This window comes from Pleurodeles waltl, chromosome 7 (genome assembly GCF_031143425.1).
Source record: "Pleurodeles waltl isolate 20211129_DDA chromosome 7, aPleWal1.hap1.20221129, whole genome shotgun sequence".
Classification (NCBI taxonomy): domain Eukaryota; kingdom Metazoa; phylum Chordata; class Amphibia; order Caudata; family Salamandridae; genus Pleurodeles; species Pleurodeles waltl.
Window position 1 is genome coordinate 71,301,943 of NC_090446.1, and position 16,210 is coordinate 71,318,152.

The 16,210-nt window shown below is 47.5% G+C and overlaps 1 protein-coding gene across 1 annotated transcript; it reads right to left on the minus strand.

The window, feature by feature from the left end:
- Positions 1-1,025: 1,025 nt before the first annotated feature.
- LOC138247189 (homeobox protein NANOG-like) lies at positions 1,026-7,452 on the minus strand. Its single transcript, XM_069201937.1, has 4 exons — positions 7,268-7,452; positions 3,840-4,093; positions 3,492-3,581; positions 1,026-2,176 (listed from the first exon to the last, which is right to left on the minus strand). The coding sequence occupies exons 1-4, from the start codon at positions 7,398-7,400 to the stop codon at positions 1,736-1,738; spliced, it is 918 nt and encodes a 305-aa protein (XP_069058038.1). The 5' UTR covers positions 7,401-7,452; the 3' UTR covers positions 1,026-1,735.
- Positions 7,453-16,210: the final 8,758 nt, after the last annotated feature.

Here is a 16,210-nt window from a genome sequence, read left to right on the forward strand (position 1 = left end):
GCAGAATTGTCTATATAATTGAATCTGTTTGTGGCTTAATGATCCACACAGGTGACATATTGTGTGCATTTTTGACGTGGTCATCCACAGCATAATGCTCCCACCCATGACACAGTAAGAACATTTGTGCGATAATGGTTGCTATTCACCTTATAACGGTGGCCCCAGCATAAAGGTCAAATCATTGACATGAACATTCTTCACATAATTGTGGCCGCCCTTAGCTTAGAGTGGTGAAAGTTCCTGTCATATATTGCACAGTACTGGTATTTGATGATGAGAAATGGGTGTGGCTGTAATACAGCAATGTACTTGATGAAAATGGTATGTTAAAGTTGGGAACTAAACACTAAAAACAAGAGACTTTGGCGATCATTACCAGTCTGGTGATCTACTGACAGCCAGACTTGCAGTGGCAGTCAGACCGCCACCAATGCGCGGTCCGCTCGCCACATTATGACTGTGGCGGTTGCACTACAGTCCACCAGCACTGCCAGAGTTAGTCATTCCGACGGTCCTAATCCGATTACGAGCCCCTTCTCCACCAGTGATTTCATGGCGGTAACACTGCCATGAAAAGGCTGGCCGAGACCGGGTGCAGGGGGCCCCTGCATTACCGATGCACTTGGCATGGGCAGAGCAAGGGCCTCCGTGGCCAGCACTGTCACAATGTTCACTGTCTGCTTTGCAGACAGTGAACATTGCGAAGAGTGGTAGTGCGCGCTACGCAGTACAGCATTACCACTGGCTCTATTACAAGCTGGAGACAATTCTGTATGCCTTTTCCCACTGGTCCAGCAGGCAGAAACTGAGGTTCTGCCCCCTGACCCAGCAGGAAACTTGTAATGGGCCTGGTGGGGAGGCTGCCACACTGGCCGCAACCTACCCATCGGGACTTTGGGGACGGGATTTTCCGTCTGCCAAAGTCATAATAAGGCCCATTGTATTTCTCCTTTCAAGAAAGTTTTGTTCATAAAATTTACAATTTTTTGTTTGGGATTGTACACCTTTATTGAACAGGAAAAGCCTGGAAAATGTGCAAATTTTCTTGTTCAGTACAATTGTAGTTAGGTATACCTCTCACCACAATTGATATGCACAAACTGTAATGGTGAAAGTGCTCCTATTTCAGATACACCTCTGGTGTGACACTGAGAGAACCCTTGGATGCACAGTAACACCAAACAGTCCTTCATTATAAAAACATTGACTTTTTTTATTATTATTTTTAGTTACAAAAAATCTATAATACTTTACCATCTTTCTGGTATTTTCATATTTTAATAGGAAAAACACCCTGAGGCCCTTAACCACCTCCCCATCATCCCCACAATACTGAGTCCCTTTCATGGCCTGGCTCCTAGTGCCTTGATGCCACCATGCATGTCCAAAAAGGTACCAACAGCAGTGGGCATGGTTATTTGTTCCACATGTTTTTGTGTATTCTGGATCCCTTTGAAAAGATCACAACAGCTCTCTGGCCTTTTTTACTTTCTTCATAACATAGTCTAGGATCGCTTCTTTTGGCTTCCTTGAAAAATGGTGTCCGGGGTGATTGTCTGAAGAATGTCTTCAAAATGGCTGCCCACAACATGCCAACGAGCATTCAAGCACCATTGCTGTTTTTCACTCTGGCTTGAATTCATCTGCCACAGGCTGGTGTCCTGAATCTCACTGCTTGGGAAAGCGGTGCACACTTGCTAAGAAATAATTCCATGTCCAGATTTTGTTTCCCTCAACCTAAATAAATGTTGTTTGAATGGTTAGGTTCATTTTCTTCTGTGTTTTCATATTTCCTATTGGACATACTTTGATAATGATTGCAGTGTAGCTGCTGCTGCTGGTAGAAGTAGTCAGTGTATGGAGCTCCAGATGGGTAGCTTTGAGGAGGCGTGAAGTTATACCCATCTCCTTGTCTGCTGCTCGGGTATTCCATGGCTTGGTAATTCTGAAACATGTCCATAGACTGCTGTTGGCCCAGGCTCTGCAGAATGCTCTGCCGATGCAAACCCAGGGGCCTATCTTCTGGTACTATTGTCTGGTGAGGGCTCTGCATACTGGCATAGTTCTGGTAAGGATGGCCTGCGAATCGCTGGAGGTTTCCACCATGATGGGCCTGACAGCCCTGGGAGAAGGGTGGAGAAATCCTTATGCATTCCCCGGACTGGGATCCAGTCTGAAAATAACCAGAAGATATTTTTTAATGTCAATTATAAAGCATTTACACCCTTGAGTGTACAACTCTACTTAGTGACAATAGACAAGAGTGCCCTTATCCACAACATTGCCTGCACGGCATGGCATTTCAGTGACCCCACCCCAAAACACTTCCACTAGCTTCCCATCATGCAACCCATTTAATATAAATCAGCCCAAACCCAATAACCACAGCATGGAACTGTTCTCAAACTTGAAGGACTGGCGCATAAACATATCTGTGTGTGCTACTAACAACACGTTAATCTTTTTTTACAGATTCTCTCCCTTCAGCATGGATAAACTAAAGCTTTCTTCAGACTTTTCATCTGTGGCCCACAGGTCTCATGATGGGCTACCCCTAGGTCTCTTCTACCATCCTTCAATGTTCAGGCTGTGTTTAAGAAAAAAATATTTTAGTTCCTAATTGATGTAGCTGACCTGATTGATGTGTATCACCTGCTTTTCCCATCTCCCACAAATTAGAAAGGAAGATAACAGAAGGAAGCACACACAATAGCCACCTCTTGATGCCAGAAAAAGGCAGGTAGCTTGGTTTGGATTAGAATGATATTCTTATCCCTATTTAATAACATTTATAGCTATATTTCAACGTGGAGAAGTGGACAAATAAGTTAGTTCATTGATGGGTTACATTATCTATAAACATAGAAGCAGGTGTGGATCCCGAGTTGGAGAGCAATGAAGCTTGGGGTAGAGCAGATCACATTGAATTAAAAGATGAATGAAAGGAGAAGTTAGTTGGAGTTTGTACCTTTGCTAAGTTGGATGCGCAGGTTTGAACTTTTGACATTTATAAACTTTGTTACATTGAAGTGGTTGAGAAAATTGTCCTGGAAATCTATGAACACCCACGAAAGAGAATAATGGATAGATGAATTTTAGAATATATGAAACAATTGTGTAGAAGAAGTTTGCTTCGTTGAATCACTCAATCTATGAAAGGTTTTGTTGTCAAAATAATGTGTGGCCTATCACTTCACAGTCTTCTCAAAATATTGTATTTTAAATATGGCCCTACAAAAATATTATAGCATTTATTCTGACTTCCTCAATTTGGTGCTGGCAAGAACATATAGCAAGTGTAGATTCACTAACCTCAAACCCACATATCTATATCTTCAAGGTACGGATGTGTGGATCTGTAAGACTAGTAAATCTGTACTCACCTATACAGACCTGCCTTCATGAAACTGGAACCCGGGCTAGGATAGTTTTGTAGGACGATGATCAAGCAGTCAACTTAAAACCGCACACCAGAATATAGCACTCACCTGAAGTAGCCTTTGACCCTGGTTGATCCACAATGACTCCTTGTGAATCTTCTTGTGTTTCATCCGCCGGTTCTGGAACCAAGTCTTCACCTGCCAAGGAAAGCAATGAGATGAAACGTTCGCCTGCAGTCCCTGTGGAGAACCCTTACGCATCCTGGTAGCACCCTCCAGCCTTCCCTTACCCTTACCCATCCTGGTAGCACCCTCCACCCTTCCCTTACCCTTACCCATCCTGGTAGCACCCTCCACCCTTCCCTTACCCTTACGCATCCTGGTAGCACCCTCCACCCTTCCCTTACCCTTACGCATCCTGGTAGCACGCTCCCGCCTTCCATGCCCTGCTCTCACCTGCTGGTACGTGAGGTTGAGGTCCTTCGCCAGCTGCTGGGCCTGAGGGACATTCATGTAGTGCTGTTTCTGGAACCGCTGGTGTAGCTCCATCAGCTGCTCCTGGGTGAAGTAAGTGCGCTTCCTGACCTTCTTCTCCGGCCCGCTGGCCTTGACTGGGGACAACTGGGTGGACGACTCTACTTTCAGACCAGTGGCAGAGTCTGGGGGAGGATAAAGGGCACCATCTTTGCCGGGTGGAGCACAGCACTTGCCTGTAACAAAATTGTGAAATGGAGAGGAAATTGTCAAACCTGCCAGTTGTACAAGGCAATATTTGAACAGCCACTTGCACAATTTTTCATCCATTAAAATGCAGATTTTCATGCTGAAGATACCTTAGATATTTTGTAGCTTTCAAAAGCTTGGTGTGAAGGGAAAAAGTTGAGAACCACTTGTGTGCATTATGTGCATGTAATGCATGACAGTAGATTGTTGCACAGATCTTTGGGTAGACTGAAGACCTCAGAGTCTCATCGATCGAGGATCTTATCCACCCTAAGGTGAGGCTTGATAACCCCAAGGTTTGATTATGAAATCAAACATGGTTCAAACACAGCACAGAAATAATTCACTTTGAGCCCCATTCTGACTCAAACATTGAGCTGTCAGTGCTTACTTTGAGCCGGCGGTTGCCGGTGGGGCCCAGTGGCACTCACTTTTAGGTCCCGGTGCATATTTAGCCCCCTCAGGCATTTAGAGAGATCAAGAGACCGTAAAAACACAGAAAGGGGAAAGAAGGAGACAAAGAAAGACTGACAAAGCGCTCCAAAGAAAGAAAGCAGGATCCTGCAAGAGTGAGATAAAGGGGCAGGGAGTGTCTAGTAGTGAATTCAAGAGGCACGAGGTGATTTGAGGCTATGCAGCTTTGATATTGTGTGGGCTGACATGTAATATCTTAAGCTGTGGGCTTCTAGGCCGAGCTTTGGGCTCCTGCACTCATTCTTAAATGCCTTGTACATCAGTCTCATACTCTACTGGGCAGCCTCAAGCTTTGACAAATCCAGTGCAGCCTGCAACCATGCGCCCCACCAAACCTGGACTAAATACCCACCCTGACTGAGCCAACCCGAAACTCTGTGCCTGATTTAGATACTAGCGAAGGGGTTACTCTGTCACAAAGGTGACAAATATTCCTTTTCTGTGGGATTTAGATTTCGGTGGATGTGATATCCGTCAATGTTGTGATGGAGTAACCCGTCTGCCAATATTTAAATCAGGCCCTTTGTTAGAAGGGACCGTTCCTAGACGTTTCCTCACCAGGGAGAGTTAGGTCTCAGTACCATCACCAACTTTAATGTCCAGACAGTCTCTCAGGCTGAATTTAACCAATTCCCCTCACTCCCTGATGGCAGAGGCAGACCTGATGAATAATTATTTGACCTTAGCGAGCTTATCCTCACCCAGTTTGAGGAGAGCAATACAGTCAGACCTGCCTAACGCCTCAGCAGTGCTCTTTCGTGTAACCCAGCCCTGACATCTTACCACCACTGTGACAGCCTACATAGCCTAAAATCACCTGCCATCAATGTTTCGGGTATCAATGATGGAGCCCGTACCTGATCAGACCCTTTGGCACTGTAGTGTTCATTGAGGGAGAAACGCACACATTCAATAGCAATGTAATTCTTGCTAAAATTGAGATTGTGTATCCTTTTCTGCCCTCTGGTGGCAAATATAGTGAACTTCAAGCATTAACGCCACTGCCTACTCTCGTGGTCATGGCAAACCCAGTACTAATAATTTCTAGTTTTTAGAATTACAGGGAGATAGATAGATTATAAAAGGGAGTTCACAGGGACAGAGAATTGTGATGGGGTTACTAGGTAGGACAAGGGACAGAGAAAAACGGAAGGAAGCGAAACAAAGATGCGAATATAAACAAATTATCTATGGAGCCATCCCTGTCGTTGGATAAAAATTCCCCACTCAATGTCAAATCACCGAGGTATCTGGCTGATATCCTGGGTTGGAGGTTTCACACAATGCAAGTAACTGCCATGCGTTTGGCCGAGGTGCGTCCAGGGCTTGAGAAGGTTAAAAAAAATATTTCCATCGTGTTCACTTCAATTGTTTTAAACTGAATTAAGTGAACTCGAAATTAAAGAAAATGAACAGGCATCGTGTATGAAAAGCAAGGATGCCGGCTCGGGTGGGGAAATGAGCCTAGAGCACTGATATGCGCGATGCAAAAACGTCTCCCCTTGAAACAGAGACACGGCAATAAAGACTACGGACTCAAGGTGTGCAGTAAGAGAAGGTTCTGTGAAATGATGAAGAAAAGATGCTCTTAAACGAGTCGCGGAAAACACAAGAATGGGCTCCAAAAGGAGAAATTTTGAATAATTTTAAAGGCGAAACTGCTCCAGAATAAGAAGTGGGGCACGTGCCCGCACGAGGCGCGTGAATGTTTTCTGCGCATTGCACGCGCCCCTTCCCCTCGTCTAGTCTTTCCCCTGCTGGATTTATCGTCCGGGTTTTGATTGGACTAGTCCACAGCGCCTCGAAGGGAAGAACTCAGACCTGCAGGAGGAAAGGGGGGCGGAGGGGCTAATGGCAGGAAGTGCTGTCGGGAGGGCAGGTGGGTGAGTAGGACCTGCTGGCGAGGAGTCGGTGTGGGGGATGGAAACGTCACCTGGCCTGAATGCTGCCCCCACAATCTCCAAGATACAAACCTAAATATATGAGTGCTACCAAAAAGAACACACCGCCATTAAGCAATTCAGCACATGTTCAGGGCAAATAAGCGCTATAGCAATATATTTACAATACCATGCAAACTCAGAGTAAGTGCAAACGGGAGGAGGGGCCTATTCCTAATATATTTTTCAGGCACGGCTAAGTATTCCGCTAGGTTTTCACAAAGAGGGGACACTTGTGCGCAATAAAGACATTCACTTTTATTAAATCATCCTGCAAATAAAGTTTGTTTTTGGAAATGACATAATATCTGGGTTAAAAGAAAACAACTCTAAGTAGCATGGGTGGTTGGGATAAAAGCAACGCACTTATACTCAACGAATGTCCAATTCCCCCGCCCTCCCCCCTTTATAAAACAGACTGCCATCTTTTCAATCCGTAAACGAAGAGAAAAACACTCTTTACTCGCAAAGAACACCTCTTTTCGGAGATAACACCTGTACCCCTTTGCGCACAGGTCACAGTGAATAAAAAATGTATCGACTCTTGAGCCCCAAGGCGCCTGGCTCAGTGAAAAATTAGGAAAATATGAACGTTTGGGCCTTTATAAAGGGTGGGCTGCGCTGCCCCACTTAACTGACGCTGCCCTGTTTAAGGTCCCTTTAAGGGGGCGCGCGGCAGTGCCACCATTTTTAGCTCATGCTCAACGAACTCTTTCCGGTGCGGTATTGGGGTAAACGTCGTCTTACCTGCTGGCACCGGCGCCCCGGTCTCTGGGCCCAGCGGGGCCCCAGGCGGGCTTTGCACAGAGGGACGCTCCTCGGAACAGGGGTTCGGCCCCGGGAGGGACTGGTCTGCGGGCATCGTGAGGGGGGCCGTCATGCTGCTGGGGGCGGCAGGGTCAGTCCGAGGGAGTCTGGAGGCTGCAGGCGATGATGTGAGCATTCCCAGCCGGGGCCACTCTTATAGCGCGAACCCAGGTGTGATGGTGGGGGGTCGTGGGGTGGCCCCTCCCTGCGAGAAGGTTTGTATCACTAAGATCGGTTCACTCTTGGGGGGCGAAGGTGCGGGGGGAGGTCAGGTGAGAAAAGCTTTTCTTAGAGACGAGGGGGCTGCATATTATTGTAACTGTGACTGTCCTCAGGAACCACTTTCTAGTTTATCTTGAGACAAAACCTTTCTTGGTCCCCTTTAATACCCTGCGACCTCCAGAAAGTGCAGAAAATTTAACTCTTACGTTGGCTTAAACAAATTAGTTCATAAGGATATGAAATGCACAGACCTCGTGTATTTCCATGGCCTCTGCCCCAACCTTCTTTTCACAGCTTTTACTTTAGTTTCTAGTGCAGCCTAACCCCTGCCGCCCGGCAGCTCTTCACAGCCCAGCAGCTGCTCGGTGCCTAGTCATGCCCCCGCCTCTACGGTAGCAGCATCTCACCATAGTCAGAGGGACCCTCACTAACCATAACTCCTCTCCACAGGATCTCTTCCTAGCCCTGCCGTCTCTCCGCAGCCCCAGCTGCTCTCCACAGCCTCTGCTGCTCTCCAAAGCCACAGGACCACTCCCTAACCATAACTTCTCCCCACAGATCACTACCTAGTTCTGCCATCTCTCCGCAGCCCTAGCATCTCTCCTCAGCCACAGGACCAATTCCTAACACTAACTTCTCTCCACAGATCTGGCACATCTCCACAGCATCTCTTCCAAGCCCTACCTTCTGTCCACAGCCCCGCAGCACTGCACAGCCCTAGCATCTCTCTTTAGCCCTACCATCTTTTTCCAGAACAACATCTCTCTTCACCCCCAGGATAACTGTACAGCACAGACTCATAGAGATGCGCCTTCCAGAAGGCAGAGAAAAAAAAAACATAGACGGACTGAGGTTCTCAGACATGGAACTGGGTAATCTGTGTGTTCCGTGCTGTCGACAAAGGGAGAGGCGACTACCTTACTACACAGCTCATGGAGCTATTGCATTATATTATTTATATAGGCTCTTATACCACATTTTAGGATGGCAAAGCTCAAGAAAAAGAGAAATAATTCAAGATAAATGCTGATGAGTTGTATTTGACAGTTAGCTTGCAGACAGGGAGGGCATCTTAAGGAGGCATAAAGAAAGACAACGAAAAAATACCTCTTCCTAGTCCATCTTCTCTGCAGCATCTATAAAGATCTCCACCATCACTCCACAGTCCTACCACTTAATTACACCTGCCCACAGTGGTGCTACCTGTCAACAGCTCCAGCATCTTCCTACATTGCGAAAATGTCCACCAAGGTGTACCTTCACTCCACAACACCAGCATTACTGCACATTCCAAGCATCTCTCCCTGGCCATACTAGCTCTCCACACCCTCAACATCTTTCCCCTGCCCTACCTTTTCCCCACAGCCCACCCATCAATCCACAGCACCAGCATTCTTGCACATCCTAAGCACCTCCATCTGACCTTACTATTGCTACGCATACTCAACATCTCTTTCTGGCCCTTTAAATCTCTCCACAGCCCAACCATCACTCCACATCCCAAGCGTCTCTTCCTGACCTTACTATTTTTCCACATCCCTAGCATCTCTTACTGGCTGCACCTTCTCCCCACATCCCAGCATCCCTCCACACCCCACCCTCACTCCACACCCCACAATCACTCCACATCCAAAGTATCTCTTCATACCCTGACCTCTCCATGGCCAAACCATCTCTCCACATCCTAGCATCTCTTCACAGCCCCATGGTCACTCCATACTCAAAAGATCTCTTCCTAGCCTGACCTTCACTTCACATTGAAAGAGCTTTTACACAGCCTCACCATCACTCCACATCCCCAACATCTCTGCCTGACACTATCTTCTCTCCTCAGCCCAGCATCTATTCAGAGCCCTACCATCAACCCATATCACAATCATCTTTTCCTGGTCTTTAATTTTCGCCACAGCCAAACATCTCTCCACAGCCCCACCATCATCATACCACATGCCCAGGATGTCTTCCTGGCCCTACTGTCTCTCTACAACACAGCATTTCTCCGCAGCCCCATCATCACTGCACACTCCAAGCATCTCTTCCTGGCCTTACATTATCTCCTCAGCTCAGCATCTCTCCACAGCTTCACCATCACCCCACATCACTCGCATCTCTTCCTGGCTCTACGTTTTCTCCAGAACCCAGCATCACCCCGCATCGCAAGCATATCTTCCTGGTCTTAAACTTTGTCCACAGCCCAGCGTTTCTCCACAGCTCCATCATCACCCCACATCCCAAGTGTCTCTTCCTGGCCCTACCTTCTCTCCACAGCCCAGCAGCTGTGCTAAACCCACTGATCCCTTCGTCCCTCCACAGCCCCCGCACGCCTGCACGAATTAATTGGTATTGATGCAGAATTTTCCCAAACTCTGTCTTCTCGGTTTTCGGAGAGGTGGAGGGTTTCTGTGTGTGGGCGATGACTGTAAGTCAGACACGACCATGAATGAGGAATCCCTCTTCAAAGGAGGGGGGGCCGGCGGGGTGCAGTTTCCCTCCCGCCTTTGGGGGACAAGGGGAAACCCTTAACCCGGTCCAGCTGGCCAGAAGATTGCCCGCTTATCCCCGGCGCCCAGTTGGTTGAGGAGGCGCATTGACGGGCCGTTCACACCTCTTCAGCACCCGTGAAACAGCCATCCAGGTGCCCCCGGCTTCTCGAGGCCGAGTGACGGCTCCTGGAGGTGGGTGGGGGCGTCTTGGGGTGGTGGCGGGGATACCGCGGTCCAACCAAAACAAACATGCTCCGTTCTGGTGGACTCGAGCCATTTACAGCTGCCCCCATCCCAGCGCCGTCACAGGTGCTCCCTCATTATTACTAAAGAACCCCTCCTGCCCCGCGGCGTTTTACTTAATTCGATGACACTGTGTCCGGGCAATTTATATTACTGAATATAGCTCCTCTGACGCCTCCTGCCTCTGTTTGCGAGCTCTTTTCATCGGAGTCCCGTTGCACTTAAAATCCCCGAAGAATTAAGGGCCATATTTATACTCCGTTTGCGCCGAAATTGCGTCGTTTTTTTTGACGCAATTTCGACGCAAAACTAACGCCAACTAACGCCATATTTATACTATGGCGTTAGAGGCGAATAGCGCCAAAGTTCCCGGAATGTGCGTCATTTTTTAGCGTGAACCCCTTCCTTGCGTTAATGATATGCAAGGGAGGCGTTCCCGTCTAAAAAATGACTCCCAGGCCTTTACGTGGTATTTATACTCCCGGGCAAAAGAGACGCCCGGGAGTTGGCGTGGCTAAAAACAGCGCATTTGCGCCGCTTTTTAACGCCTGGGTCAGGCATGGCGTTAAGGGACAAGTGGGCTCAAAATGAGCCCAGAGTGCCCTCCCCTGCCCCCAGGGACCCCCCCTGCCACCCTTGCCCACCCCAGGAGGACACCCAAGGCTGGAGGGACCCACCCCAGGGACATTCAGGTAAGTTCAGGTAAGTATTTTTTTTTTTTTTTTTAATAATATTTTGTGGCATAGGGGGGCCTGATTTGTGCCCCCCTACATGCCACTATGCCCAATGACCATGCCCAGGGGACAGAAGTCCCCTGGGCATGGCCATTGGGCAAGGGGGCATGACTCCTATCTTTACAATGATAGGAGTCATGTTGATGGGGGATGGGCGTCGTTAAAAAATGGCGCAAGTCGGGTTAAGACGATTTTTTCGACGTAACCTGACTTGCCCCATTTTAAGACGCCCATGCGCCATTTTCCCCCTACGCCGGCGCTGTCTGGTCTACGTGGTTTTTTCCCACGCAAACCAGGCAGCGCCGGTCTGATTGCGCCGTCTAACGCCATTCCATAAATACGGCGCCCGCATGGCGCTTCAGAATGGCGTTAGACGGCGCAAAACTTTTTGACGCTAAACTGCGTTAGCGCAGTTTAGCGTCAAAAAGTATAAATATGGGCCTAAATATTCCTCGCCTCCAAGAGCGTACCTAGCATCGGTGCAGCAGGTGCAGCGGCACCTGGGCCCAATGAACACTGTACATAGCTACCAAGTTTCCCTGGTTTATGCGTGATGTGCTGCACCAGTCCAGTTTTTTCCTTTGAATCCTGGGACTTGTAGTCCTGTTTTGTAATGAAATAAGTACAATTTAGAGAATTCAAAGACAAACACTTGATTGTAGCATCACATCGCGCATAGACCTGGGAAACTTTGCGGGGCTGGCCTGACAGGGCTTTATTTCACTGCCCCAGCATCAGTCAGAGGAGGCCTTTTGCTTTCTTACACCAGGACTCACAGGCAGATATCCTTGCTACTCTAGTGCAGCCCCCCTCTCTCTGCATTTTGTATAAACATCTCAGGTCATCTGTCTAGTGTTAGGGTGACCAGAATTGTAAAGCCAAAACCCGGGACATTTCATAAAAATAGAAGAAGGACTACACTTTTACTTAAACCGAGCGCACAGCATGACAGCGCTCACCAGCACAGAATTACAGAAGAGGCACTAAGAACAGAAATAAAATGCAATTTTTAAAGTCACTATAAAGTATGTTAATTAAATTGGTTTCTGATAGCTCCTGTCAATTACCTCAGCTTTGGAAAACAAACAAAATCACCTCCCATCGTTTTCAGTAACATGAACTCAATTTCCCGAAAACTGCCGGGACAGCTGGTGCAAAACTGGAACTTTCCTGACAAATCCTGGACGCCTGGTCACCCTATGAGTAGTGTAAAAAATATAGGCAGGACAGACTAGGTGACCAGCAAGGAAGATGGGATCTAGCGGCTGGTGACAATGGAGGGCCGTAATTTCTTAACTTGGATGAGAAGACAAATAGATACATGTATGGTGGGAAAGTAACGGAAGGAAGAAACTGCCTCCCACGTGAGGACCAAATAAACACAGACATTAGCAGGCAGCTGACCTCCTGTCATGAGAGTAATGCTGGTTTTTCAGGCCGCATTGCTAAGCATGCTGGGACTTGTAGTTTCGCCTTCCCTCTTTAATACTGGGACTACAATTGCCAGCATGCTTTCGCTGTTGGATGAAAAGAACAGGATATGTTTATAAAGCCCTCGTCATGACGCGGGCCTTCGTCGTGACTGGGTCTGATGGTATCCACGCCATAGACTGCGAGTGTGAGAAAGTCCCTGAGGAGACAAAAGTCAGCATTTGAGGCTTGGGTGCAGCCCGGGGTGGCGAGAGTGGCTCTGGAGTAATACTAGCCCACGTGACGAGTCTTTCGTTTGACACCTTGCTTCATGTCGGCAGGACATCAGGTTTCCAGGCGCTTACTCTCGTTTGAGAGCGCAGAGGTTTCTGGGGGTTGTAGGCCGAGTTTGCTTGCACTGTACTGTTGATCTTACAGGCAACACGAGCTTCCCCAGTTCCACGCGCGAGCAAATCACTGAGTGTATTTTGTTTCTTTACATTCTGTGATTTATAGTCGGGGTTTATGTACTTGTGGAGCTGCGCCTGACAATAGGCAAAGAAAAAACCTAAAAATCATGGACTGATTGAAGAATTGGGAAGCTTGCGAGCTCCGTGTTGTCAACGAGGTGGGAGGCGACCACCTTACTACACACCTTAGGGAGCTATCGCATTATATTATTTATATAGCGCCTTATCCCACATTTTGGGATGGCGAAAGGCAAGAAAAATAGAAATATTTCAAGACAAAGGTTGATAAGTTGTATTTGTCAATTGGTTTGCACAGGATGGAGAACTTCTTTAAGAGGCATATATGTAGACAACAAAAAAACCAAAACATTTTAGGTTGCAGCCTACCTGACAGAGCAGCTGGCTTGTTTGCTGAAGAAATCTCGAGGCCTTTCAGAAAGTTGACCTGGGAATGCATTCACCATGTTGATTACCTTTGATTTGTGGTTTGGAACTCACACTTTCTGGCTTTTCATTTGCTAGCGTCATTTGCTTTAGACTCTCCAGGTTCAGTTAATTCCTCCTGTTGAGTAAACAGTTTTTACTGAATCATTCCACAAACCCACTTTCTGTTAACAGGCCTTTAAATCTTGTTCTTATCTACGTCACATTTGCTGTGCATTTAAAAGCGGGGATTCAATGTCAGGCCCTCTCTTCCAAGGGTGCTGCTTACTTTTCTTCCTCTGACTTCAAACTGAGAGGATTTATGTGACAATCTTGCTGGATACTGGGGCTAGGAAAGAATTGTTTTCTAGCACACAACATTTAAATGAACGGTGTATTTCACAATATATCAGTATTATGAACACACAAATGAAGCACACTTTTTGTTATTTCTAAAGTGTTATGGAAATAAATACTTTAATATGATCAAATTGAATAAATAAACTAAGTGATGCAATGTCCACACATTTCTGTCTGTGCACTGTATAGCTTTAATAGTAAAACTGTATGTCTGTGCGAATGTAATGGTCATTTCAATTGAAAATGTATTCTCTGTAGTGGTAGTGTGTTACCACACCATCTATGCTCCACTCTACACCACTCCACTCTACTCTGAACCACTCAACACTACTGCACTCTACTCTGCACCACTCCACTTTACAGCACTACCCACCACTGCACTCTGAACCACTCCACTCTACGCCACTGTACTCTACACCACTTCATGCTACGCCTCTCTACTCTACCCTGTACCACTCTACTCTATGCCAATGCACTCTTTGCCACTCCACTCTGTACCACTGCACTCTTTGCCACTCCAGTCTATGCCACATCAATGTACTCTGCACAACTCCACTCTATGCCACTATACTCTATGCCACTCTGCAACACTGCACTTTATGCCACTACACGCTATACCAATACACCCTACACCAATGCACTTTACTGTATAACACTCAACTCTATGGCTCTGCAGTCTATGCAAGTCCATTGCATGCCACTCTACTCTACTCTGCATTACTGCACTCTATGTTACTGCACCATTAATCTATGCCATTACACTCTGTGCCACTCTATGCAGTTGCACTCTTCCCTGCATCACGTCACTCTATGGCACTTCGCTGTACTATGAAACAATCTACTCCATACCACTGCACTCTTTGCCACTCTTCTCCACTGTGCACCACTCTACTCTATGCCACTGAGCTCAATTCCGCTCTACTCGTAATGACTGCACTCTGTGCCAATGTACTTCTCACTGCACTCTACTCTGCATCGTCGTATTCTATGCCACTGCTCTCTCCTCCACTCTACACCACTGCACTCTGACACTTTACTGTGCAACACTGCATTCTCCGCCACTGAACTCTATGCCGCTCTACTCTGCACTTTTCCACTCTATGCCACTCTACTCTGTCACTGCACTCTATGGCACTATACTCTCCACCACTCTATGCTACTCTACCCTGCACCACTCTGTGCCACTGCTCCCTATGCTACTTGACTCTACTGTGCACTCTGAGCCCCTGCACTCCCTGCCATTTGACTCTACTCTGCCTCTGCCTTCTGTACCACTCTAATCAATGCGACTCCACCCTCCACCACTGAACTCTACTAAGCACCGCTGGAATCTATGCCACTGCATTGTACACCGCTGAATTCAATACCACTGCACTCTACACCACTGTAGTCTCCCACACTCTACTCCAATGCAGTCTACACCAGTCCACTCTACTCTATGCCACTCTAGGGTAGGCAACTCTAAGGGACTCCACGCTATGCCACTCCAATATGGGGCACTCCACTCTACATCACTCTACTCCACTCTTTGCCACTCTACACCACTCCACGTCACTCTCCTCTGTGCCACCAGCTTTTAGCCATATTGAACAGCAGCCACGCAGGTGAACAACATGGCTAAAACACATTGGTAAAGTCAATATCACCTGCAAAGGTGAGATCTATTGGCTTTACCAATGCTTGTTTTTTTTAAAAGCCCAAACCAGTTCAGTGAAGCCAGGCAGCGGTATCTCTGTGCTAACAAGGTGAGAGGCGGTAGTCATTCAATAAGCACGAGGACGCTCGGCCGCACTCACACCTGTCCGAGGTACATCCCACGTCACACGCCTCGGATTCACATCCATCGACGGTGGAGCACCTGCTGGCCGTGTCTATGCTGCTTGTTGCAGGGTTGACTCTGATTGCCACGCTCGTGAGGTGGAAACATGCTGACGAAAGTTACGTTATTACCTTTGCCAACATGCTAATAGGTCATTCAAGCATCAATTAGTTTATAGAGGTCATTAGTTAAACAAGGCACAGGTGTGACCTTGAGGTCTCACTTCTACAGGGAAATTCTCCATGCCCGGGGCGGCTCCGGGGATTTTTGTCATAGGACACACATGTACAACAAACTGTTGTTGTGTTAGTGGGGGAGGGGTAACCTTCTGGTTTCAACTGTCTGCGCCCGCTCGCTCATTGGCCCCCTAGCGGTGTCAGGAACGTTTTTCTCTGTATTGTGATGGTCCACCCCCGCCTACACGAGGTGTCTTTACGAGGTGTTAAATACACTATCAGGTGGGTCCACTGCCCCCCAAACTGGAGTTAGTCCATCTAGCTGCTGGGTGTCTGCTACCCCCAAGCTGCCCCCACTCTAGTGCCCTCTCAGAGCCAAGCTGCGTCCGAAAACAGGTCACACCAGGAAGAGGCAAGGAGCCCGACTGAGGTGTTCAGTGCTGAAATCAATTCAGCCCTGGCATTTATACAGATATTACAAGTACACTGAGAAACACTGTTCCCTCAAATTGGATAGTAAAAGGTGGTATGCGCACTCCAGGG